The sequence below is a fragment of the Tenrec ecaudatus genome, chromosome 4 (genome assembly GCF_050624435.1).
Source record: "Tenrec ecaudatus isolate mTenEca1 chromosome 4, mTenEca1.hap1, whole genome shotgun sequence".
Classification (NCBI taxonomy): domain Eukaryota; kingdom Metazoa; phylum Chordata; class Mammalia; order Afrosoricida; family Tenrecidae; genus Tenrec; species Tenrec ecaudatus.
Window position 1 is genome coordinate 136,873,052 of NC_134533.1, and position 26,267 is coordinate 136,899,318.

Genomic DNA, 26,267 nt, shown 5'->3' on the forward strand with positions numbered 1-26,267 from the left:
GTGGCCATCTAGCTCAGAAGCAACAAAGCCCACATGGAAGAAGCACACCAAGCCTGTGTGATCACAAGGTGTCAAGGGATCAGGTATCATCAGAACAAAAAATCTTACCATAGTGAATGAGCAGGGAAGTGCAGAGTAGAGACCCAAAACCCTTTTGTAGGCCACTGGACAACCCCTTACAGAAGGGTCTTGGGGAGGAGACGAGACAGTCAGGGTGCAATGTAGCAACAATGAAAAATACAACTTTCCTCTAGTCTCTAAATTCTTCCTCCCCCCCACTCCCACTGTCATGATCCGAATTCTACCTTGCAAGTCTGGCTAGACCAGAGGATGTACACTGGTACAGATAGGAACTGGAAACACAAGGAAGCCAGGGCGGATGATCCCCTCAGGACCAGTGGTGTGAGTGGTGATACTGGGAAGGCATAAGGAGGGTGGGTTGGAAAGGGGGAACCTATTTCAAGGATCTACATGTGACCTCCTCCCTGGGGGACAGACAACAGAAAAGTGGGGGAAGGGAAATGTGGGACAGAGCAATATATGACAAAATAATAATTTATAAATTATCAAGGGTTTATGAGGGAAGGGGGAGTGGGGAGGGAGGGAGGGGAAAAATGAGGACCCGATGCTAGGGGCTTGGGTGGAGAGCAAAAGTTTTGAGAATGATGAGGGTAACAAATGTGCTTTACACAATTGATGTATATATAGATTGTGATAAGAGTTGTACGAGTCCCCAGTAAAATGATTTAAAAAAAAAAAAAAGCTGATACCAAGGGCTCAAATGGAAATGGAATGATGGCAACATGTGTACAAATAGGCTAAAAAAATAAAAAATTTAAGCAGACCAAGTTACCCAAAACACTTATTTAGGTTGCTATACATTTTCTTTCCTAAAAATAATGCAAAATAGTGATTTTTTTAAAAAACTGGGTTACGACAGACTCATATTGGGAATCGGCGGCGTTTGATTCCATTGCCAGAGGAAATCAGTGTGGATGGAGAGACACAGCTGCCATCAGGGCTGCTGTAGACCCACACATTTCTCCAGGTGACTAGACCAAATTACCTCACCCAGCTATAGATCCTGCCAAAGTTTCTGACCCAGTAAGTTCATATCTGGTCATAAGTTTTAAAAGAATTTCTTTAAGAATGAAAACATAGTGTTTGCTTTGGCAGCATGGATGCTAAAATTGGAACGATACAGAGAATATTAGCATGGCCCCTCCGCAAGGATGACACACTAATTCGTGAAGCATTCCATAATAAAATAGGGGGGAAAAGAATGAAACATAGCATTATGCATAGTGATGTTCATCACTGCATGATTTATAATAGGGAAAAAAGGTGGGGAAAGCCCATAGCTTAATAGTTTCTTTAAACAGAAAAAAGCTCAATAGTTTCTACAGGGTGGAATCATGAAAAGCCTACTCCAGCAGATGCTCCCTTGTTGGAATCTGAGACCCTTAGCCGAAGGGCAAGGAGGCTCGAAAAGATGTCCCGCATTTCTTCTGTGCATTCTGGGCCCCAGGGCTCTGCACAGCCCAGCACTGGGGCCTCCTGCCCTACGGCTTCCTCCTCCTGGCTTTCCACGGCAGTTAATTCTCTGAGCCTCCACAGTCATTCATTCACTATCCTTCCGATTAACGCAGTCACAGGTGGTTCGTGTTGATTGTACCAAAGGACCATGGCACATATAACCATCCCGTTACCTAATCAGAAATTCAAGTTGCCCCATCACAGTGCAAGTGTTCCTCAAAGCATGTTCAGTGGAACTTAGCTTTCTAAAAGGTCTGTTTCAGAAATACAACATAATGTATCCTACCTCAGGGAAACATAGTACACACTAAAGATTTTGAGAGTGCTACTATAATATAGCCTAGTGTTTTCTAATTTAATTGAACACAAAACTTTCACTTTCAAGGTATACCTTTAGTGAAAGAGAAACTAGAAATTCCTATTTTAACTGCTCTTGCTTTAGACTTTCCCCTGACACTGAAACGTTCCCTCCTCCCAGGGTTCCAGCCAATGATTGGCCCTGTGCCTGAAATCCCCTGCCACTCCTGAACACAGATAACCCCACCTTCTGCTTCCATAACAGTGCTTGCGACCTTTAAAAGCTGCTCTCACTCCTTGCTCCTGGTTCAGATCTTTATTTGGGGAGTTCGTCTGGATGGCTAAATAAATCCTCTTTAAATCTCTCTGAGAGTGCCACCTGGTCATACCTGTGCTGGACAATTGCGTAACAACAGAACTAGTGAGATGCATGAAGATCAATACTCTAGGCTCCAGTGAAATGAAAAGAGCTGGTATTGGTCATTTTGAATAGAGAATCATAAGGTTTACTATGCCGGGAATGTATTTACCATCACAAAGAGTATTGGAAGATCTGTCTTGAGGTACAGAGCTATCTGTGATAGGTCAATATCCTACAAACTCTTGCTGACATCAAACTGATGCCAATTCAGCTCTATGGGAGAAAAATGGGGCTTTTTACTCCTGAGTCTTGGAAACTCACAGGTACAGTTCTACCTTGTCCTATAGGGTCACTATGAATACTCCTGAAAGGAAATCAATTCACACAATGATTATTCAAGTTTATGCGCTAACCACTAAAGTCAGTGATTAAGAAATTGAAGGCTCCTACCGACTTCTTCAATCTAAAATTGATTTTTTTAAATGCCATCAAGATGCACTGATTCTGACCATTGGAATTCAAGAGTTGGAAATGAAGAGAAAGAATCCATAGTTGGAAAATACCGTTTTAGTGATCAAAATGAAGATGGAGATGACATATTAGAATTTTGCAAGACCAAGAACTTAATTTTCTTCATTGAAAATACCCTTTTAGTTGCGTAGAAAAGAGGTATAGCTGTAGCCCAGGTGGGGACGGAGCATGGTAGTGAGGCAGGAGGAAAGTCAAGGGAGATGGAGGAAGGAGCTGGGGAGTCAAGGGGCATTCATGGAGGTCTAGACAAAGACATGTACATGCAAATATATATATGAGGATAGGGAAATAGATCTATGTGTCTATATAGGTGTAATATTAAGGTGGCGGAAGGACCTTGGGCCTCTACTCAAACACTCCCTCAATGCATGAATACATTCTTTTATTAAATTGGCACTCTACAATGCTCACTCTCCTGACACAACTGCTGAAGCCAAAGTGGGTGAACAAGTAAATGTGGTGAAGAAAGCTGACGGTGCCCGGCTATCAAAAGAGATAGTGACTGGGGTCTTAAAGGCTTGAAGATAAACAAGCGGCCATCTAGCTCAGAAGCAACAAAGCCCACATGGAAGAACACACCAACCTGTGTGATCGCGTGGTCCCGAAGGGATCAGTTATCAGGCATCAAAGAACAAAAAATCATCATATCATTGGCTGCACACCTCCATGATACGATCGCCAAAGACAAACGGGTGCATAAGCAAATGTGGCGAAGAAAGCTGATGGTGCCCGGCTATCAAAAGAGATAGTGTCTAGGGTCTTAAAGGCTTGAAGGTGAACAAGCGGCCATCTAGCTCAGAAGCAATAAAGCCCACAAGGAAGAAGCACACCAGCCGGTGCGATCACGAGGTGCCAAAGGGACCAGGTATAAGGCATCATGCAAAAAAAAAAAAAAAAGAATATATATATACCATAGTGAATGAAGGGGGAAGTGCAGTGTGGAGATCCAAGGCCCAAATGTCGACCACTGGAGATCCCCTCAGAGAGGGGTTTAGGAGAGGAGATGGGACAGTCAGGGGGGAAAAAAAGAGGACCTGATGCGGAGGGCTTAAGTGGAGAGCAAATGCTTTGAGTGATTAGGGCAGGGAATGTATGGATGTGCTTTACACAATTGATGTATGTATATGTGTGGATTGTGATGAGTTGTATGAGCCCCTAATAAAATGTAAAAAAAAGAAAAAAAAAGAAAATGATTAGGGCAAAGAATGTTCAGATGTGCTTTATACAATTGATGTATGTATATGTATGAATTGTGATAAGAGCTGTATGAGTCCCTAAAAAAATGTTTTAAAAAAATAAGAAAATACCCTTTTAGACAACACTGGAGAAACAGTGTGGGAATTGCACCCAATCTGACCCCTCCACACTGAGACGAAACACTAAAGGTGTGCAACAGAACAGCAAGGGGAACAGAGCAATGACGTTCCCAGATAATACCCAAAATAGACTTTGGGACCAGGGTAAGCACCCAACCAGACTCGACCGGAAAACATTCCTAAAGGTCAAGAAACAGACCTTGAACTATTTACAGGCTTTAATGTTTTTTGTTCTCGTTGGGATTTTGTTGTTGTTGTTGTTTTGCTCTGTCTTGCTTTTTGTGCATGTTATTATCTCTGCAGGTCTATCTAGATAAGATAGAGATAATGTAGAGGAGAAAACAACGGGTATGAGAGTTCTGGAGGGATAGGGGAGAGGGAAAGGCAGGGGAAAGAAAGTGGGTGTTAACAAACCCAGGGATAAGGGAACAACAAGTGATCCAAAATCGATGGTGAGGAGAGTGTAGGAGGCCTGGAAGGGTGTGACCAAGGGCAATATAACCAAGAGGAATTACTGAAACCCAAATGAAGGCTGAAAATGCTAGTGGGACAAGAGTAAAGTAAAAGGAAATAGAGAACATAACTAAGAGGCAAAGGGCATTTATAGAGGTCTGAATAAAGGCATGCACATATGTAAATATACTTATATATGATAGGGAAATAGATCTATGCGTATATATTCATAGGTTTAGTATTAAGGTAACAGATGGACATTGGGCCTCTACTCAAGTACTCCCTCCATTCAAGAACATTTTGTTCTATTAAACTCGCATTCCAAGATGCTCACCTTCCCAACACAATCACTGAAGACAAAGTGGGTGCATAAGCAAATATGGTGAAGAAAACTGATGGTGGCCAGCGATCAAAAGATATAGTGTCCAGGGTCTTAAAGGCTTCAAGATAAACAAGCGGCCATCTAGTTGAGAAGCAACAAAGCCACATGGAAGAAGCACACCAGCCTGTGTGATCACGAGGTGTCAATAGGATCAGGTATCAGGCATCAAAGAACAAAAAATTTTATCATTGTGAATGAAGGGGAGTGCGGAGTGGAGACCCAAAGCCCATCTGCAGGCAACTTATGGAAGGGTCATGGGGAGGAGACGAGCCAGTCAGGGTGCAGTGTAGCATCGATGAAACACATAACTTCCCTCTAGTTCTTTAATGCTTCCTCCCCTGCTACTATCCTGACCCCAGTTCTACCTTACAAATCCAGCTAGACCAGAGGATATACACTTGTACAGATAGGAAATGGAAACACAGGAAATCCAGGGCAGATAAACCCTTCAAGACCAGTAAGAGTAGCAATACCAGGAGGAGGTATGAGAGTAGCGATACCAGGGGAACGTTGGGGAGTCATGAGAGTACTAGGAGGAGGTATGAGAGTAGCGATACCAGGGGAAGGTGGGGAGACAAGGGAGAACTGATCACAAGGATCTACAAATAACCTCCTCCCTGGGGGGCGGAAAACAGAAAAGTGGATGAAGGGCGACATCAGACGGTGTAAGACATGACAAAATAATAATAATTTATAAATGATCAAGGGTTTGTGGAGAGAGGGTGGGCAGGGAGGGGGAAAATACAAGGAGCTGATACCAAGGGTTCAAGTGGAAAGAAAATGTTTTGAGAAGGATGGCAAAAAATGCACAAATGTTCTTGACACAATGCATGTATGTATGGATTGTTATAAAAGTTGTATGAGCCCCCAATAAGATGATTTTTTTTAAGAATTAAAAAAGAAAAAAAGGAAATACCTTCTTATAGCAACATGAATGGCAACTATACCTATGGACATCACCAGATGGAATACACAGGAATCAAAAAGATGTCATCTGTGGGAAGAAACCATGGAAAAGCTCAATATCATCAGCCAAACCTAGGCCAAAGCCAACTGTATAACAGACTACCAATAGTTCATCTACAAGTTCAGATTAAAGCTGAACAAAATTAAACTGAGTCATAAAGTGACCAGATTTTAACACTGGTAAAGCGGGACACCAGCGGGACACCATTGATAAAACTCATATCCTGGTGAAATAGCCACATGGCAGCGGAAAACCGTATACCCTAGCTTGTCGTGCATTCTTTCCAAAAATCGGGACGTTTTTTAAATGCCGTAGGACACGGGAACATTGTTAAAAATTGGGACTCTCCTGCCAAAACCGGGACATCTGGTCACCTTATCATAAGAGCCATAATGACAAAACAAAATAGATGAGTTGTGGAGTGACATCCATGAAGAAAAAAAAGAAGAAAAGGTCATCGCAGAGGCAGACAGGAAAAGGTCAAAGAGGGTGTCAAAGGCCAGACTGGTTATCAAAAGAGCCTCTGAACCTTAGTCTACTTGGTAGCTAAAAATGATTGGAAGAAATAATAAAGTAAAAAGTTTAAGAGAAAATTTAAAAAGCAGCATGAGAAGGCAAAGTAAAGAATTCTAACAAAATATGTAAAGACATGAAGTTAGAAAACCAAAAGGCAAAAATGCATTCAGCATACCTTAAGCTAAAACCGAAAAGTTTCAAGCCTCGACTTACAATATTGAAGGATTTTATGGGCAAAATACTGTCTCTGTTACCACATTAATAACAGAATATGAACAGAATAGAGTCCTTGAATCAAAAAGAATTGCTTGACATTCAATCATTTCAAGAAATAGTTTAAGATCAAGACCAATGACATAGGGGAGGGGGGAAGAACCAATGATATTGATGAAAGGACAAGTTATACTGAAGGCATTACACTACTGAAAAATAAGGCTCTAGGAACGGACAGAATATCAAATGAAATGTTTCAATGAACTGATGCCGTACTGGACACACTCACTAATCTATGCCAAGAAATTTGAAAGAAAGCTACTTAGTCAATTAACTGCAAAAGAACCATATTTCTACTCACTTCAAAGAAAGGTGACCCAAGGAGTACAGGAATTATTGAACAATATCATTAATATCAGCTGCAAGTAGCATTTTACTGAGTATAATTCAAATTCAGTTGTAGCAGTACATCAGCTGGGAAGAGAATATGGAACAATAGGCATCATTGCTGGTGTCAGATGGATGCTGGCTGAAAGCAGTTTCAGAATGGTAAACTTGTTTATCATTGACTGTGAAAAAGCATTCGATTGTGTGAATCGTAACTATGGATAACATTCGGAAGAATGGAAATTTCCAAACACTTCATTGTGCTCAATGAAACCTGTACAAGATGTAGTCCTTTGGACAGAAAAGATACCGTATATACTCGTGTATAAGCCTTTTTGCAGGACGTTTTTCAGCACAAAAAATGTGTTGAAAAACTGGGGTTCGGCTTATACTCGGGTCAGTGGCATGAATGGATGTCATCTGGTCAAGCCCAACTAACAAAAGGAGGAAATCTCATGAAGCCTGACATAAAGTCAATAGCAAAATGAGTTCAAGATACATGGGAAGACATTCCAGAAGACATGGTGACATACCTTCCAGAAATGTAGTATTAGTGTATGAAAATGACAGCAGTGGTGATGACAGCAATCTCAGTGAGGGCAACGTCTATGATGACCTCACACCAGCTGAAGCTCTGCATTGGGATACGGATGATGATGAATTCAGTTTTGAAGGATTTTAACTCTTTACATTTTAGCTTGGTTGCTGATGGAGCTTAGGGAATAGTACTCTTAAGGTATCATTGTTGATACCTTATTGTTTTTGTTGAACCTATTTTCCACTTACTGTGCTGGTTTACTAATGTTAAATGACATCCTTTAAGTTTTTTATTTAAAATAAATATTTAAATACATTACCTCACTGATGTCTCAATTTTTAGTAATTTTATTTTCATTTGTTTTGATTATTGAAACTCACCAATAGCTTCAGCATTTTCCACCCTAGGCTTATACTCGAGTCAATCAGTTTCTCTGGTTTCCCAGGTAATAATTAGGTACCTTGGCTTATACTCGGGTTGGATTATGTTTGAGTATATATGGTAGTTTAAAATCAAGAAAAGTGTGTGTCAGGGTTGTATCTTTTCATCAAATTTATTCAATCTCTTTGCTGAGGAAATAATCTTAGAAGCTGGAGTCCATGAAGCAGAAAGTGGCAACAAGATTGGAGGAAGACTCATTACCAACCTGTGGTCTGCAGATAAAATCCAACTTGCTGAAATCCCAAAGGCCTTGAAGCACTTCCTGATGAAGATCAGAGATTAGAGCCTTCAGTCTATATTACAACTCAAATTCCCACAACTAGACCAACAGACAACAGCATGATAAACAGACATGATTGAAATCAAAAGATATATTGCATTGGGCACTCTGCTGCACAAGATCTATTTAAAGTATTAAAGAGCAAAGATAGCACTTACAGGACTAAAGTGTGCCTGACCAAAGGCATGGGATTTTCAGATGCATGTCAAAATTGGACAATGAGTAAGGAAGACCAGTATAATCAGTGCATTTTAATTATGGAATTGGAAAAGAATACTAAAAGTACCATGGACTGCCAGAAGGACAAACAAATCTCTGTTCGAAGAAATACAACTAGAATGTTCCTTAGAATTAGGACGGAGAGACCTTACCTCTGTGCTTTGGACATTAACTGGACATACCAGTTACCTGGAGGACATTATGCTTGGTAGAGGGCCAGTAAAAAGAGGAAGCCCCTTAATGAAATGGATTGACACAGTGCCTGCCACAAAGGGATTAAGCTGAACAATAATTGTGGAGATGGCACAAGACTTGACAGTGTTTTTCCTGTTGTACACAGGATTGCTGAGAGTCAGAGGGGATTCAGTAGCACCTAAGTAGAACCAATGTATATAACTCAATGTTGGTGTGTGACCTGATTACAAGTAGTATGGAGATATAATTTCCTCAAGTACCAGTGGAAGAACAACAGGAGTGCTTTGTCTTAATCATCTAGTGGTTAGACACATTTAAGAGAGGCCACTTGGGGTTAATCTTGGTGGAGGCTGTGGAGAGAGGTAGGAAAAAAAATTACAAGATTCAAAGAAACAATGAAGAAATGCTGATTTACATGGATTAGGGAGCTACGATGCACTTTGGACAATGCTAATTTACCCATACCACCCCCGTCCATCCCGTCTTCACAGCCAAAAATCTCTTAACTGATTTCCTTGGTTCTCTTCAACACACGATGTACAGTGGTGACCAACGGTCCTTTCACAATAGGTCAGCCACTACCTAACCTTCACGCATCACATATCTACTTGTTTCACTGCACTTGGGCCACACTGCTTTCCGTTCCTCAACACACCAACATTGTTCTTTTTGGAAAATATTCACACTTGCACCTCTCACTCAGGTGCCACTGATTCGCATGGCCAGCTCTATTGTATTACTAAGGACTCAGGTCAAATGTTATTGCCAGTGAGGCCTTCCTTGGCCACGCTACAGGTCCCCCACCCCTTCATTTTCTACCACACACCCCTATTTGACATCTGTCACATTTTCAGAGTCTGCCATCTGCAAGTGCATTGTTCAATGTGTCTGATTCCTCCGATCAGTACCTAATTCCACATTCATCACTCTATCTCCAGTGCCTAGAATTGGGCCTGGTGCATAGCAGACGCTGACCTTGTTCATACATCCTGCAGTTGGCAACTCATGAAGCTGGCAAGAATAGGGGCGCAAATTGCTTGGAATAAGGACTTTAACCAAAGCCACACAGCTGAAAATTAGAGTTCACTCTTTGCAAAGGTTAAAGGTTGGAGGGAATCTTCAAGTTTTTGGAGTCCAGGTGTTAAATATGGTGGGCCAAGTCTCAAGAGGTTCTATAGGCAAAGTGTTGAATGATACGATTAGCCTCAAAAGAAGATGGAAAAAATAGAGTCGCCATACTATCCAACTATTTCAAGAGGTCAATTAAGATTCAAATCCAATAGTGCTGAAGGAAGAATCTAAGCTGCACTGAAGGCATTAGCCAAAACAAGGCTCCGGGATTGATGGACTGCCAACGGAAATGTCTCAACAAGCTGATAAAATACTGGAAGCACTCATTCATCTATGTCAAGTAATTTGGAAGACAGCTACCTGGCCAACCAACTGGAAGAGATGCTTGTTTGTGTTCATTCCAAAGAAAGATGACTCGACAGAATGTGCAAACTATAGAGAAATATCATTAATATCACATGCAAGTAAAATTTTGCTGATGATCATTCAATAACAGTAGCAGCTGTACATGACAGTGAGCTGCCAGAAATTCAGACCAGATTCAGAAGTTTGTAGAGCAATATTGATGATGATTCTTGGCTGAAAGCAACAAACACCAGAAAAATACTGACTATGCAAAGGCTGTGTGGATCATAACAAATCATGGCTAGCCTAGAGAAGAATGGGAATTCTAGAACATTTAAATGTGTTCATGTGGGACTTGTACATGGATCAAGAGGCAGCTGTGCAAACAAAATTTTTAAAGGTGTGTGTCAGAGTTGTGCCTTTCACCATATTTATTCAATCTGTATGCTGAGTAAAATCATTAGAGAAGCTGGATTATATGAATAAAAATGAGGCATCAGAGTCAGAGGAAGGCTTATTAAAAGCTGCAATAGGCAAATGACACAACCTTGCTTACTGAACGTGAGGATAAGAAGCATTTACTGATGAAGTTCAAGGATCTGAGTCGTCAATATGGATTACAACTTAAAGTAAAGAAAACCAAAATCCCTTCAAATGGACCAGTAGGTAACACCATGATAAATGGAGAAAAGATTAAAGTTGTCGAGGACCTCGTCATTTGAATCCAGTCAACACTCATGGGAGCAGCAGTCTAGAAAGCAAGTGACTACCTCAGACACACTCGTAACCTGAGGACCGAAGTTGGAAAATACACCGTGTCTGAGGAAGCAGAAGACAGCTGTACCAAGATGGGTGAACTGTTAGTAGGTAGACAAACACGGTCTTGCTACATCAATGCCCTATATGCTGTATTAAGTATGTATTATTCCAGCAAATCCCTGACATTCTCAGTGATAACTGTGAAATTTCCCTAACAGCCCCCTTTGTAAAAATAGTGTATAGCCACAAAACGATTGATTTGGTACAAATGAATAATTCAGGTACTGTGATATGGCGTTAGCCTTCTTCAGCCCAATATCACTCTCTCAACAAAGCTTTAAAAAAATTAATACCAAGAGCTAATCAAATACAGTATTAATGGAGGATTGTTATGTACCAGGGGGGATGATCAATAAGACTCTACAATAAATCAATAAGGCCGTCTGAGAGCGCCAAAGGCAGATAAAAAAAAAAACAACCCATAGATCCAGGATTGGGTTTTGGGCTCGCACTAAATCCTAGCTCCAACTTAAGAACAATTAGTTCTTACATCATGGCCTTGCTGGACACTCACCCTCAGGAATGGAACGTGGGTGCTGTAGCAAAATGGGGTGAAGAAAGTAGATGGTGCCCGGCTATCAGATAAAAGTGTTTTGGAAAAAAAAGTGTTTTGGGGTCTTAAATGCTTGTCTCCAAACAAGAAGCCATCTAAGTGAGATGTCAACCAAGTCCACATAGAAGCACACCATCATCCATCACTGAAGGATCGTAAATCATATAATCTGAAGCCAGAAGGAATAGTATCATAGCCTCAATTGCGAGAATCGAGTGTGCAGAAGGCGTTGAATGACAGTGGAAGCCCAAGAGATACATTTGTGGGAACTACATAGGAAATGAGCCTCCAGTGATTTCCCTCTCTCCATAATAGAAGGATTGGAGGAAAGTGTTTACTAAACAGAATGTACTGGAGGGATGATTATAGAAGAGCAAAGGGAAATACCTGACGTGAACAGGTAAATCCTTGTCAGTTGATTCCCACTCTGATGCACGCTGTACCTGATCTGGTTTTCACCATTTTCTGTATATTTTTGTTTTCTGTTTGTTTATATCTGGGTTTACCTCAGATGTATTGTCATTGGGGATCACTCTATTGAATGTTATTTTTTTCTGTTTTTCCATATACGAAACCCAGGAATGATGAGCCTATAGGGATGGCAAATAGAACAAGAGGGTGGTGGGTGGGCGGGTAAAGGGAGCTGATGCCAAGGAGTCCAGGAAGGAAAAGAATGATTGGGAACTGACTGTGGTGTTAATAACAATACTGCTTGAAGTGACTGCTTTGTAATACAAGTAAATCTGCTTGCACAAGATCTTTTTAAAATCCCGAAAAGCCATGATATTTTCAATCACCTCATATGCATGTGAAAGCTGGACACTGAAGAAAGACCAAAGATGAACTGATGTATTTAATCAATTGCTTGTGAAGAATATTAAAAATACCATGGACTGCCAAGAGAATAAACAAGTCTGTCTTGGAAGTATAGCCAGAATGCTCCTTAGAGACAAGGATAGAGAGACTCTGGTTTCACATACTTTGGACACGTTACCAGGAAAGATCAGTCCTTGGAAAAGGACTCGGTGCTTGGTAAAGCAGAAGGGCAGTGACAACAGGAAGACCCTCAAGAAGAGACAGACATATGGGCTGCAGTCACGGGTTCAAACATAACAATCGTGAGGATGGCACCAAGCCAGGCAGTGTTTCCAGTTCTGCAGTGCGTAGGGTCACTATGGGTCAGAACTGACTTGCTGGTGCCTAACAATGGTTTTCCAAAGGAGGGTTTAGCTTCTAAGAACACTCTGCCTCATCAAATCTTGTGGGAGCTACTCTAGTTGATTAAAGATGACCAAGGTCAGGAATTCATCTAGGAAGCGCATATTCCACACAAAATACACAAAAGGTTCAAAGGAAAAATCTTTACGGCGTTCACACCTAAAAATCCAAGTTCTATAAGAACATATGACAATATTAATAGATCATATACCAATATAGATCAGTACTTTTAATTCCAGTGTGAAAGGTTATGCTGAGAATGACAAATTGGAGAGGAAGGATGGCACATTCAATGAAAAGATGATTTCAAGATTTTCCCTGAAGTACAATATTGGCAATGATAGGATAAGATCCACCGTTTCTTGACCTTTTGGCTAGGATCAAGTGTAGGACAGGACAATATCCATATACCTACAAAGGCAACCAAGTAATGGGACTGTTATTCATATTTATGCATCAAGTTCTAATGCTAAAGTTGAATATTCTTACCAATTACTTCAGCCTGAAATTGATCAAATGTGTAATTATGATACATTGATAATTTCTAACAATTATAACACAAAAACTGGAAACAAAAGAAGGGTAAGCAGTTAGAAAATATGGACTTGGTGACAGAAATGAAGCTGAATATCACAATAGAATTTTGCAAGACCAATGATTTCTTCATTGCAAATACCTTTTGTCAACAACATAGATGACAACTATACCAAGAAATGTGATGACAGCTACCTAATGGAAGATTTCCATACTTGTGTCTACTCCAAAGACAAAGGTGATTAACACAATGTGGACATTTTTGAACCATTATCGTTAATAGCACACACAAGTAGCATTTTGCTAAACCTAACTCAAAAACGATTGCAACAGTACATCAACAGCTGCCAAACAATCAAGCTGGTTTCAGAAGAGAGTATGGAAGAAGGGATATCACTGTTTACATCATAGAGATCTTGGGAGAAAGCCCAGAATATCAGAACGATGCTTACATGTATCTTATTAAAAACATTCAACCGTGTGGATCATAACAAACTATGCATAACTTTGGGAAGAATGAGAAATATAAAACTTAGTTCTGCTCAAGCAAAACCTGTACACAGAACGAGAGACTACCACTTGAACAGCACTCGGAGATATTGCGTTTGAACAAAGCATCTGAACAGAACACAAAGAGGTATACCCCAGGATTGTATCTTTTCACCATACGGATCACATTTGTATGCTAAGCCCACTATCCAAAAAGCTGGAGTACACAATGAGGAAAAATAAGGTATCAGAATTGAAAGGAAACTCATTTATAACCTGCAATAAGCAAATGAGTCTTGAGGAAAACAAAAAAAGATTTGAAACTTACTGATGAAGATTATGGATTACGCCTCAGCATTAAAAAAAAAATCTTCCCTGAGCCACTAAAAAAAAAACAAAACTTCACAAATGGATCAATAAGCAAACATGATAAATATACAATAAAAATATCCAAATTGTTGCGATTGCATTTCGCCTGGATCCACAATCAATGCTTATGGCAGTGGCAGTCAGGAAATCAGTGCCCTACGTTGGGCAAAGGTGCTGCAAAAGGCCTTTTAGAGTTGAAAAGCAAAGCTGTCACTTTGAAAGACTAAGATGCACTTGACCCATTCATGGTATTTTCAATTACTTCATATGCATGGGAAAGCTGGATAATGAATATGACCAGAAGAGCTAATGTCTTTGAACTATAGTGACGGCAAACAATATTAATTTTGCCATGGACTGCCACATGACCAAATATGGGTTGGAGGACGTACAACCAGCATGCTCCTTTAAAGCGATGATGGCAAGACTTCATTTCACATGAGTTTCAGAAAGTTTGTAGAAAAATTACTTTTTATTCACTTCACCCACCTTTCTGAAGTCCCCTCCTCCTTTGAGCAGTTGGTAGGGGGGTAAGTGGAAGAGGAAACCCTCAACTAGATAAACTGAAACAGTGACAGTAACGCTGGGCTCAACAATTAGGAGAATGGCAGGACTGAGCAGTACTTGCGTCTGTTGTACACAGCGTCACGAATAGTTGCAACGGCCTACGTGTTTAAGTAACACATGAGAATCATCCTTACTGAGAATTATACCATATATACTTGAGGATAAGCCGACCCGAGTATCAGCCGAGGCACCTAATTTTACCACAAACTTTACCATAAAAAAATGTGGAAAAACTCGGTTATACTCAATTGTGTACAGTACGTGCCATGACAAGTTATCATAAAGATTATAAAATATGCTGTTCGAGAACTTCGCTACAACAAACCTAGATGCTCTTGAGATCTGTAAGTTATCCCAATTGGGATTGCAGCCTCAGAACTAAACGCAGGCAGAGCAATTCCCTATCTTAACTGTCATACTTTGCCCATTCTTCACTTTACTGGTGGCTTCATTCCATACCACACCAAAGAAAAGACACCAGGTCTTATTACAAAACATGTGCATATTAATATCTAGGGAATTTTTCTAAAGTTTTATGTCAGTCAAGAGAAAAGATTAATTGTGAAAGGTTCAAATATCAATTTCTATTTTCACGTGTGTCTACTATGTGTAGGCTTTCCTGGCACACATTGAGCACCAGCATTTTAAATACCTGATGAGTGGTGTCTGCTTTGTGGCACTTCCACATGCAGACATAGGATGTGGCAGAGTTAACATGCAGGTCTCTCTGGAAAAATATTCTTAAAAGTTAAGATAGGACATATTAGGGGAGTGCACTCTGTAAAACATGTTAATGACACGTAATACATTTAACTTTAGTGTTTAAATCCACATTCGCTAAATGTTACTGCAAATGGAGCATACAAAGAAATGTAGAGCACCCAGTTTTTTGACTGCTTGCTGTGCATCAGGCTTGAAGTTTGCTTTTCCTGAAAATGAATGACTTGACAGAACTTTTAAGATGCTAGAATGGGCAAAAGCCATCGTTTCAAAATGCTTGTAATAACTGCTCACACCCAGAAGCTACTGCAGTGCAAAGGGGAAGACGCTGAACCCAAAAATATCATCTAGAAATACCAGTCTAGTGAAGTGCCTATTCTCTCCAATTTCAATGTTCCAGCTAACCAGAGGACCAAATAGTGCATCTAATCAAAGTTTTGCTCTTCCAAATTCCTACTTGTGCAGCTGTGAGAACTCCAAAGAGCTTTACAAATGTCCTCAGGACATTACTACAAGGCCATTATTTCTGAGTCGGATTTAAAATGTATTTTCCTTTCCAAATTCTGTGTTATTTCAACTCTCTACATTAAATAGCTGTAGTTTCAGATGACATTTTTCACTCCTGCATAATCTGAAAATACAAAGCATAACTTCCAAAAGACACAAAATACATGAATTCAATTTCACTCAAAATTACTAACCTTTTTGAGTGGATATTGTTCAGCCCACTCATTTTGTGAAAATTGCATATTCTTCTCAGTCTGTTAATTTGTATAGCTTAGTGGTTTGTTTTTTTAACTTTTGACCTTGGACAAATTCAGAGCGTTTCATGTATTTGATACTATTCTCCATTTTCTCTCCATGGACACCCGATTTCAGCTGTTTTTACATTTAGATTTTCTTTTACAGGCTTCTTTTTAGAAACTTTGGTTAGTGGAATCTATGAAAAAGGCTACCTTTCATAATCTACTTAATAAAAATATTGTTTCTCAAAGGAGATTGGGAATTGTCACCTATGAGATTGGGATAAATTAAGAGGTTATTAATTGTGTAATAAATATACTAATGCATCTCTATGCTTATAACACTGTCAATAAGGAAAACACAAACCAAGTATTAGAATCTTTGTCAAGGCCCCAACACCGTGGACTATGGTGTTATTATACATTGTCCAATTACATCATATTTCAATAAGGTTGAATCAACATTTAATGTTCAGAACCACTATAACTATGTATTAGTGATTCACATTGACTTCATTCTTACAACTGTATAAGGTAATCACTACCCCGTTTCACTGGCGAGAAATTAGATTCTTGAAAGATCAGTTACTGAGAGTCCGAACACAATACCATAACCCATGCCCATCCTCTTCCTGAATGCTCTGCTACACCTCATTTTAAGAGTTATTTATTCTAAAATAGTTTAGTCTTCTCTTTTCTAAGCAGGAAAAATAACTTAAAAAACTTTAAGTTTGATGCTTTGGGGTCTTTGCCCCCTTTATAGTGTGCAAAATATCTAAACCAAACATTGATTTTATTCTATGCCCCTAAATTTTGTTTCAAACTTTGACCCAACTGGAAAAAAAAAGTGTGGGGGGAAAATGAGTATGTTCATTAAAAATGTTAACACTACAATTTCCAAATCTCATCTTGTTTTTCCCTTATTTTGCACCCCATGTTATGAAATGTTCATATGAAATTACCTCTTACTTACACTTTAAAGAAGACATGGAGCCCAGGAAGTAGGAAATAAGTAGAGAACTTCAATGAGGTGGAGGAGTAGATGATATACAAACCTGATGTTACATTATGCTTTCTTTTAAAGTTTTACTTAAAAAAAATGTTAACACACACCATTTGAAAAAATCCTTTTCAAATAACATAGAGAAAGATAGATGCTTCGAAGAAAACAGTAAGCTTGAAAAAGGAACCTATGGATTATTTTTGTGATAATGGTATTAAACGCAGGTTAATAGGTACATGGATGTTTGACTAGTCTTTTGCCAATGTGGGTAATTTTCATTAAGAGTAAAATAACAATTTAATGAAAATGATGATCTTTCATGAACATATCTGAAATGAAAACTGTAGTTTTAGCTATGAACAAATGTAGCTTGCATCTCAGTGATGTTGCTTGGGAGAAAGGGTATGAAAACCAGACATGGTATGCTGAGCTGGCATTAGAAAAATTACCATATAGAGACAATTACCATAAAGAGCCTTCAGTTTGCTATGAAAACAACATATTTTTATTAAAGTAATTAAGAGTGAAAAACAACAAAAGGGAAATTCCACAACCTTTGTTTGCAACTATATAATCTTTATGTAGAAAAATTATAAAGTGACATCTGGTCTGGAAAGCAGCTCCACAATAAACTTAACCCTTTCATCAAAAGAAACCAAATCATAGAATTCGTTCACCTGAAAGAAATTGTCTTGCTGTCGAATATTTCAGCTGATTTCAATTACATTATACTCATTTCCGATATATTCTTTCCTGCTATTTCAAAGCATCAGAGCGATAATGTACAAGAGCATGTTGAAGTAAAAGGAGAAAACACAAAACTCTAAGCACAATTACACATGAAAATGAAGTAGGGCGTTTTATCTATAGATCTACAAAACTATATAAATAACTAATTACACATATAGTTCATTTACATAGACGATCCATGAGGTGGTACTGAGTAAACACTGAGGCATTGACTTTTCAACCACAGAACACGGCTCACTGGGAACAGCAGCACATTCCCACCTTTTCGTCTAGCGTCACAGCACTTCCCCTGGGATTTGTGTTTGTGTGTTACCTAAGTTGTGGGAAGCTAAGAACAGAAATAAAGAAAAGAGTACAATGGAGCAAACACCCCCTAAAATCTAGTCTAAAACATGCACGCGAAACATTGAGAACAAACACTGTGTAGATGCGAGATTTTTATATAGTCACACGTTCCTTTAAACATCAAACGTATCTGTACGGGATTTTCTGTACTTTTACATTAAAATGTAGCAGAAAGGGGGGGAGGGCAGGGCCGGGCTAAAGGAGAGCAGATATCAAGTGCAAGAAGAATGTTTTGGAATTGATGGTGCAGCAATTGTACAATCATGCTTGATCTAATTGGACTAGGGATAGTTATAATTATCTGTAAGAGCTCCCAATAAAATGGAGAGAAATGTAACAGAAGAGCAAAACAAAATACAACAACATAGCTCTTATATCTTAAATGTCTTAAAGGGATAGTCTTAGGAAAGTGGTACACTTCTTTTTTAAAAAACAAGTTTCTCTGTTAAAGAGATCACACGGCAAGGCCATCGGGGTAGGTTTCGTCACTTTGGCGAGACAGGGATTTGCTTTTATTCACTAACAACAATAATGATAAACTACCATCATTGATATATACTTCTTTAAAATGCACACCATTGTGGAGGCAAATATAGACACTAATTTTATGAAACCTAAACTTGATCATGATCAGAATGCTTTATAAATACTTTCTGGTACTTAACCACCTTAAAAGTTTTGGGGTAAATTATAGAAGTCATAAGCAAGTATTTCCTTTCACGTAAAACTTTTTAATCGGCATAAAAAGTTTTAAGGGTAAGCACATGGGAATGGTCTACAATAAAGAAAAATTAGGTCAGAGTACAGTAATTTTCTGCAAACTTTAGCAGAAAAGCCAAGAACATTCTGAACCAAGTAAAAGCACACTTTGGGTCAGGGTTTTCATCTCTAACTTCTCAACATGCTTCAAATCAGAAATCTCTTCACTTACTAGCAGTTATCAAGAAAACAGAGTGCCAAAAAAAAGAGATTCACTAACACGATCCCCTTTAATCAGCAGGACCCTCTTGGGTAAGAAAGACTACCATTTATATTCTTTCTCTCATCTGTAGTTGGAAGAGGATCTAGGAATGGTACTGATGGTAAGGAATCCCTATGTAAAAATGTTGGGCTGGAGGGGAAAGGGCCTAAGATGCTCCCTCTACGAGGAATACGCAGAGGATTTCTGCTCGTGTGTAGCTGTGGTAGAAGACAGTAAGGCTTTATATTGGAGAGCTGGAACAAGGTACTTCCTGTAACTAAATCATGGCGATGAACATTTTCGTGAACTTTTGGAACTTTGTTACAGTGTTCTTTATATTAGAATCAGGTGAAAATGCAATTTCAAAAGCATGGCACAAGAGGAGTTAGACTCGACCACACACAATGGATTCTGTTGTTTTCCACAATGGCAGCATTTTCTGACCCCATTAAACTCTATTGTGTGTCCACGGGGGAAATAAACATACATTAACTCTAGGTATTCTCTCACGAAGTTAAATTGGAAATAAACTATTTACTAATACCATTTGGAATCCAAGAGAGAAAAATTCAAGGTAATCTAACAGATATATTAATAGACTTCAAAGAAAATATATTCTATCAGGCTTAAGCAAGCTGCGCCACCAAATAGGAGTATACCTGAAGCCGAATAGAAATAAGTGCCAAATTACACCCCAATAGGAAAAATATAAGTTAGCACCCCAAACTTACCCAAGAGTTCCTAATGCTTCTCCCAGATATTTCCCAAGATGGGCGAGAAATAAAGCATCCTTTGAAATTTGACTGACAAAATTTGTCAATTTGTCCAATTATTTCTAATCCTGTACTAGACACCAGTAAATGATGGAATGCCCAAATCACCAACAACTCCTCCTATTGCTATATTTCAAGGAAAGATATAGATTATTTAAATTTTCATTCTCCTAGGCAGTGAACCAAAAAAGATAAACGTGTTGCTTTATAAATGGTTGGATTTACACATATTTAAAAGTTAGCACCAAATGTTCACATTTAATTAATCTCAGCAACTATTAGAAATTAATCTTTTCTTAAAAATGGAAAAAAGAAAAAAATATAGGCGAATGATGGGAAAATTACTCAAGCAACATTTTCACGTTGGTGAGACCTATTAAGCAAATCAATCTGATCAGCTAACTGCAAAAGCCATCACGGCCCAGTTTGGCGGCAGTGTGTGCAGTTAGTATCGCAGAGCTCGGCGGAAAGAGCAAATACCTAAAGCATGGGAACAGGATTCATTCTGTGACCAGGCAAGAGTGAAGAAAGCAAATCAAAACTAACTCGGCCTAAATCAAAGCTATCTATTATAAAACAGTGTTCTACAGTCTCTATTAGGGGAGAGGAAAAATAAAAACAAACATATAAAAACACTACGCAATTAAGTGCCTAAATGAAAAATTGAAAGCAAAATTCACAAATAGTAGTGTCAGTTCAAGTCTACAGAACCCTTTATTACATTTTATTTGTAAGTAAAACCAAGAGTACAAACTTTATTTCTCACCCCACATTATTTTTATTCCCATTATATAATCAACTTCAACTTCACCCTGAATCAAAAGACAACTGTATGCTCCATTTTCTGCAAACCATTATACTTCAAATATCACTTAACATTTTAACTAAAACTGAATCCTTTAATACACTAGGATAGTTTAACAGGGTTAAAGAGGCAACCACCATTCAAGAAAACCTCTATGGCCAAATCTTAAGAAAGTCTCTTTTATATAAATAAGTGTCTTTCATGATAGAAGATAAAATCAAGTTTTCCCTAAAAATTAGTTTTTTCTCAAAATATGGGTTTGGTGTATTGAAATAATAGTTTCTTTATAAGGCATTCCATGAACAAAAAGCACCATGTCCAATATCCACCTGTCCTCTGATTTCTGGGCACTAATATTAGCCAGTGAAGAGAATTTGAATGAAGAGAGGGGTTGGCAAACCTACAAGGGGAATCTCAAGTTCCTTAATTTTGATAGTCATCTTGGTAAGTATAGAAGTTTAGCTACAGGAGCACTGGAGTTGGTAAAGTGCATTGTGTAAAAGAAACACAACAGTAGTCCCACACTCACTCAGAACTCTTAAGAGATCTGCTGTCACCAGTGGGGCAAAAAAACAACATTATAGTTTTCTGTTCAGATTTTATTTGAAATCTAATTCCAATTTTCAAAGCTACAAAAGGAGGGGAAGACATCTGTATTACTTTTCTAAGTCACAACATCCTGAAACAAAATACTACCGCCAGCAGATCCAGTATACACATTTCTGATGAAATTCTTTAACACAGTAAAAATTTTACCTTGAGAAACAGCCACAACGAAAGTAATTTGTACAATATAAAACAATGACGATTCTAAAGATGCAGTTGCTCGTGAGTTTACACATGCATTCGCAAACAAACAAACAAAAAACCCCAGGAATGCTCTTTCATTTGTTTTTTTGTTTGTTTTGTTTTTGTTAAAAACAGACTGTTCAGGCACAAAACAAAACCGCGTTTCCAATAAGTGACAGCATCTTAAAAATATGTGAACGCTATGTCAGTGTTTGTTTTTCTTTGACTTTTTATGAGACCTGTGTGGAGACCGGGACTGGGATCTGGATTTCTTCCCTGATTTTTTAGGGGATCTAGACCGAGATCGCCTAGACCTCTTAGGTGTCCTTGAACCAGATGGTGACCTGAGAAAACAAACAAAAAGCAAAAGGCCATTTATTGAATTATTCATATGATCACCACTGATTAGCCTTCAACTATCAAAAATGATATTAACAGAGAAAATCAAAAGGCAGTAAAACAAGTGAGACTAAAGTGTATTGTCTATTGAACATGCACACGTGTGTACTTTTACTTTATACTTACTATGAAGGCAGATTTCTGAGCCTTACTACTGATAGAGTGAATTATAATCACGAGAAACAACACCTGGGATTTAATAAGCTCCCCAAGTGATGGATAACACTCCCAAGTTTCAACCTCTAATCAACAAAAGTTCCAAGTTGACATCTAAATTCATTCACAAAATTTAAAAAGATACAGTAGCTTTGCAGTCTAACTTCTTGAGGATTAAAAAGTTAAAACTCTCTTAATACCATTCAAAGGTCTCATGGACAGCAGTGTTTTGTTACGTGCTGTTCATAAAGATTATCTCTTCAAAAACATGAATTTTTCCTGCCACCTATTCGGTTCCATCTCAGAGCGAGCCTGTGAGACAAAGTAGAACTTTCTCCTTTTGGGACTGGGCTCGGGCTGTTGCCCCTGTGGTTAGCAGCCCAACATGCAACCCATTAACTGAAATAGCAAGTGCCATTTAGAAAATGAGGACGTTATTGTCGATTTGATCCAAAAAGAACGCTTCTGTATAAGGCGATTTTAGCATTCAGGATAATTACTTGATAGCAGACACATAAAACATTTCTGAAACATTTTTTTGGAACTACAAGGGAGAGGATATATAAAATACTGTTACATACTGAAGAGGAGGTATTTACTTCCACAAAGCTCTGCCCATGATTGTTGTGGAGGGAACAACTCATGGTCTTTCAATTTTAGAACAAAGAATAATCTATGGGAACTACAGATCAAAATGAAAAGTAAAGCAGCTAGGCCTGTGTTTCACAGGAAACATGATGTGATGCTAAGAATTCTTGGCTGGTCTTTTTACTTCCTGTTGGAAGCCTTCTTAGGCTTAATCATAAAAGAAAGTTGGCAGTGGGAGGGGGTGATAATAGAGAGGGACAGTATGAAACAAAAGTATCTCTCTTTGGTTTTTCAATGGTTGAAAGTGACTGCCAACCAAATTATTTTCAAAAGCTAGTAGAATGACAAGAAGACTGACATCTGAGACATTACAAAGACGGCGTATATTTACCTTTTGGCCTTTTTGCTCACATCTCTGGGAGAATCTTTGTGAGATGACCTAGACCGTGAGCTCTCTTTGTGAGACCTTTCAGAACGCTCGGATCGCTCTGATTTTGGTGAGGGGGATTTCACTCGCCTGCCACTGCTACTGCGAGATGGGCTGGGGGATGCACTGTGTCGCCTTTTCCTATGGAACAAAGCCCCCGCCCCAACAATCCATTAAGTCAGCAAAGGTTCAAGATTCACTTTTCTTTCCTAAATTAGCCACTAAGTCCTGCTAGTTTATACAAACTTTGTTTTCATTAACTTTATTGTTACTTTCATTTACATTCAAGTGTTTCATACCATGAACAAACAAGTCTTTATTTAAATCTTTGGATTAGATAATTGTACAAGGGAACTTTAAAAAGTTCATGTAAAAACATAATTAAAAATAGAATATTTCCTACAAACTTAATGAAGCTCCTCAAATTATAAAATAACTTTTTGGTTTTGATATTTTTTAAATTATTGTGGTTATGAAGGCAAGTTTGGTTTAGCAAATGACCATTAAAGTATTTAAGGATAGCATGAATGAAGGGAGACAGCAGACAGTATAAAATATGAAAATAAAATAATTTATAAATGTATCAAAGGTTCACAAGGTTAGTATAGTGGGGGAGGGAAAAGAAAAAAGGAGCTGATACCATGGGCTCAAGTTGAAAGAAAATGTTTTGGAAATGAGGGTAACATATGTACAAATGTGCTTGGTACAATTGATGTATGGATTGTTTTAAAGTATTTAGAGGTAATAAAAATACATTCACAAGTTATTAAAATGGCACAGAAAGAGGAAGAAAGGGAATGTTTTAACATTTAGGTAAAAGATATCTAAAAACTGTATTGCTCTTTACCATCTCTGTAAATCTCAAGTTATGCAGAAATTTAAAAAATTAAAAGAAAAAAATGTGACAAGTTTACCAGTTAGTAATGCTGTCAAATGAGACTAATTCATAGACAGTACGTACACAGATTTGATCTTTGGATTATATAACTAAATCCGAATTTTTATCATTTGCAATCACTTGGTTTTTGTTGAACACTCAACTGTTAAAGCTAATTCTCTTTCTAAATTAGAAATCAGCATTATGAAAGACAAAATAGAAACCGGAAGAGAAAAACTTGTGGTTAGAAGAAATACTTAGATGTGAGGAGGAGGTCCCTACATCCCCTTCCAAGACAAGACTGGAAGAGCGAAGTGTGAGCGCACAGACTGGAACCAATGCTTATATTGGAGGCAACAAGAAAGATCCATCACCTAAAGCTGTACCTGAAATCTCACAAGAAATGTTTTTTGTTTTTTAAAGTGCTAACTAACTACCCCATATCTCAGCTAATTCTGCCTCCTGCAGGCAGGAATAACTATTTTGCTCATGGATAAATATTTTGCCAACTCGTTGGCATCAATCATAAAAATACCCACCCCCTGCCCCCACGCGCGTGCACACGCACACACACACGCACGCACACGCACACACGCGCACGCACACACACACGCACACACCATTTCACACTGTACCTTTCCTTCCTCGTTGGAGTACACTCATCTTTTTCTTTCTTATCTTTGGATCGAGATTCCAATTTTTCCTTATCCTTCTTGTCTCGCTCTCGTTCTCTTTCTAATTCCTTCTCTTTTTCCTGTTATATTTTTTAAGGAAGAAAATTCTTAATTATTTGAAATACAACAATCTGTTAATTTCAAAATATTTTCTCTTCCAGAGAACTATTTCTTTAAATTATTACTTATAGTAGGATATCATTTTTTACATTATCATTTTTTAAAAGTCTGTCTTCCTAGAAAAGCTAGTCATTTTTTCTACTTAATGAAAAGTAAAGAAAGCAATGATAACAGCAGAACATTCACCGAGTGCTTATTATGAACCAAGCAACACACCACACAACTTTCCACATATTGCTTCATACAATCCTACATAATATGCTTAGGAGTAGTAAGTACTTTCATTCTCATTGAGATGTGGTTGGAAAATATACTCCTGGTCACACTGCAAGTGGGGAAGTCAGGATTTGTACCTTAGCTCTAGAGCCAGAAACCGTTAGCACTGCCTACAGTGCCACTCTGCCCGCCTCAACAATTAGCAAAATTAAACAATCCCCAAGCTTGCACCAAGCTCATGCCTCTGGCTCCACTTTCAGACACACAATAGAGACGTATAAAGAGAAAACATCAGAAAGGCATATACTCCTGAATGGAATCCAATCATCCTAGACTATGGGGGCAGCATTTGTTCACAAATAAATCGCCGAAGACAGGAGGGGCAGGAAAATGGGAGAACTCAAACAGGAAACCCAGGGCAGAAACAGGGTAAGTGCTGCAATGATGCCAACAATGCCATGTGACACACTGTTGAACAGAGAACTAGTGTGGTTAGTAAATTTCCCTCCAAACGACAGTAACAAAAACCAAAGCAAAACTGAAAAACAAAGAAAAAAACACACAGGTGGTCCCAAATTATGAATGAGATGTTCCTGTGTCTTCACGGTGAATTTGTAAGTTAGCATGGAAACGGTGCATGTGATTCTTACTTATGTTTGCTAAGATTTGCGGGCGCATTACAAGTTGAGATTGACTTGGTGGCAGTGGGTTTTGGTTTTAGGTTAAGAAAGGTATGAAAGTCTTTTGAATGAATTAAAAGGTGCACATGCAGCAAGTGAGGAGGAGTTGGTTCAGTCTGTTCAAAGTGAAGCCAATTTTACATAAACATTCTCTGGGGGCCCTCGGTAATGCACTGACCTTTCCAGCACTGACTACAATAAAATATAAGGAGTGATTTTCATTTTAATAAGTTGTTATAACCAAAGATTTGTTTTAAATGGTTTAAAATACACAATAATGTATCACGAAGCTCTAATGAGACACAAGTAACAACTATACTGGCAATTTAAAATCCCAACTTATGAAAATATACACTGACTTCATGGCTATAGGACTACAGAACTACAAAAACGCATTTGCTCGACAGAGGCTGCAATTGTCAGTTGCCATTTAAAGTTCTGACTTTTACGGATAACTATTTTTAAGAGATAGCTACTGTGAACTTTACTGATAGAAATTTAATTTTTTTATGGCCTACATGGAGTTCCTAGGTAGTGCAAAGAATTAATGCATCTGGCAACTAACAGAGATTAGAAGTCTTTCCAGAGGTACCTCAGAAGAAAGGTCTGATGACCTACTTACCAAAAACTAGCCGCTGAAAGCC

The 26,267-nt window shown here is 38.5% G+C and overlaps 1 protein-coding gene and 1 non-coding gene across 3 annotated transcripts in view; one reads left to right on the forward strand and one right to left on the reverse strand.

Moving 5' to 3' along the window:
- The first annotated feature begins 1,164 nt into the window (after window positions 1-1,164).
- On the forward strand, window positions 1,165-1,267 carry LOC142447501 (U6 spliceosomal RNA). Its single transcript, XR_012784199.1, has one exon. It is a non-coding gene; the product is annotated as a U6 spliceosomal RNA (small nuclear RNA).
- Window positions 1,268-20,583: 19,316 nt separating this feature from the next.
- U2SURP (U2 snRNP associated SURP domain containing) overlaps window positions 20,584-26,267 on the reverse strand; it is a 58,007-nt gene continuing 52,323 nt past the window's right edge. For both annotated transcript variants that reach the window (XM_075546798.1, XM_075546796.1), the window contains exons 26-28: window positions 24,569-24,687; window positions 23,021-23,197; window positions 20,584-21,830 (exon numbers count right to left, since the gene is read on the reverse strand). In XM_075546798.1, coding sequence (XP_075402913.1) covers window positions 21,692-21,830; window positions 23,021-23,197; window positions 24,569-24,687 — 435 coding nt within the window. In that variant the 3' untranslated portion in view covers window positions 20,584-21,691. The remainder of the gene's footprint in view (window positions 21,831-23,020; window positions 23,198-24,568; window positions 24,688-26,267) is intronic.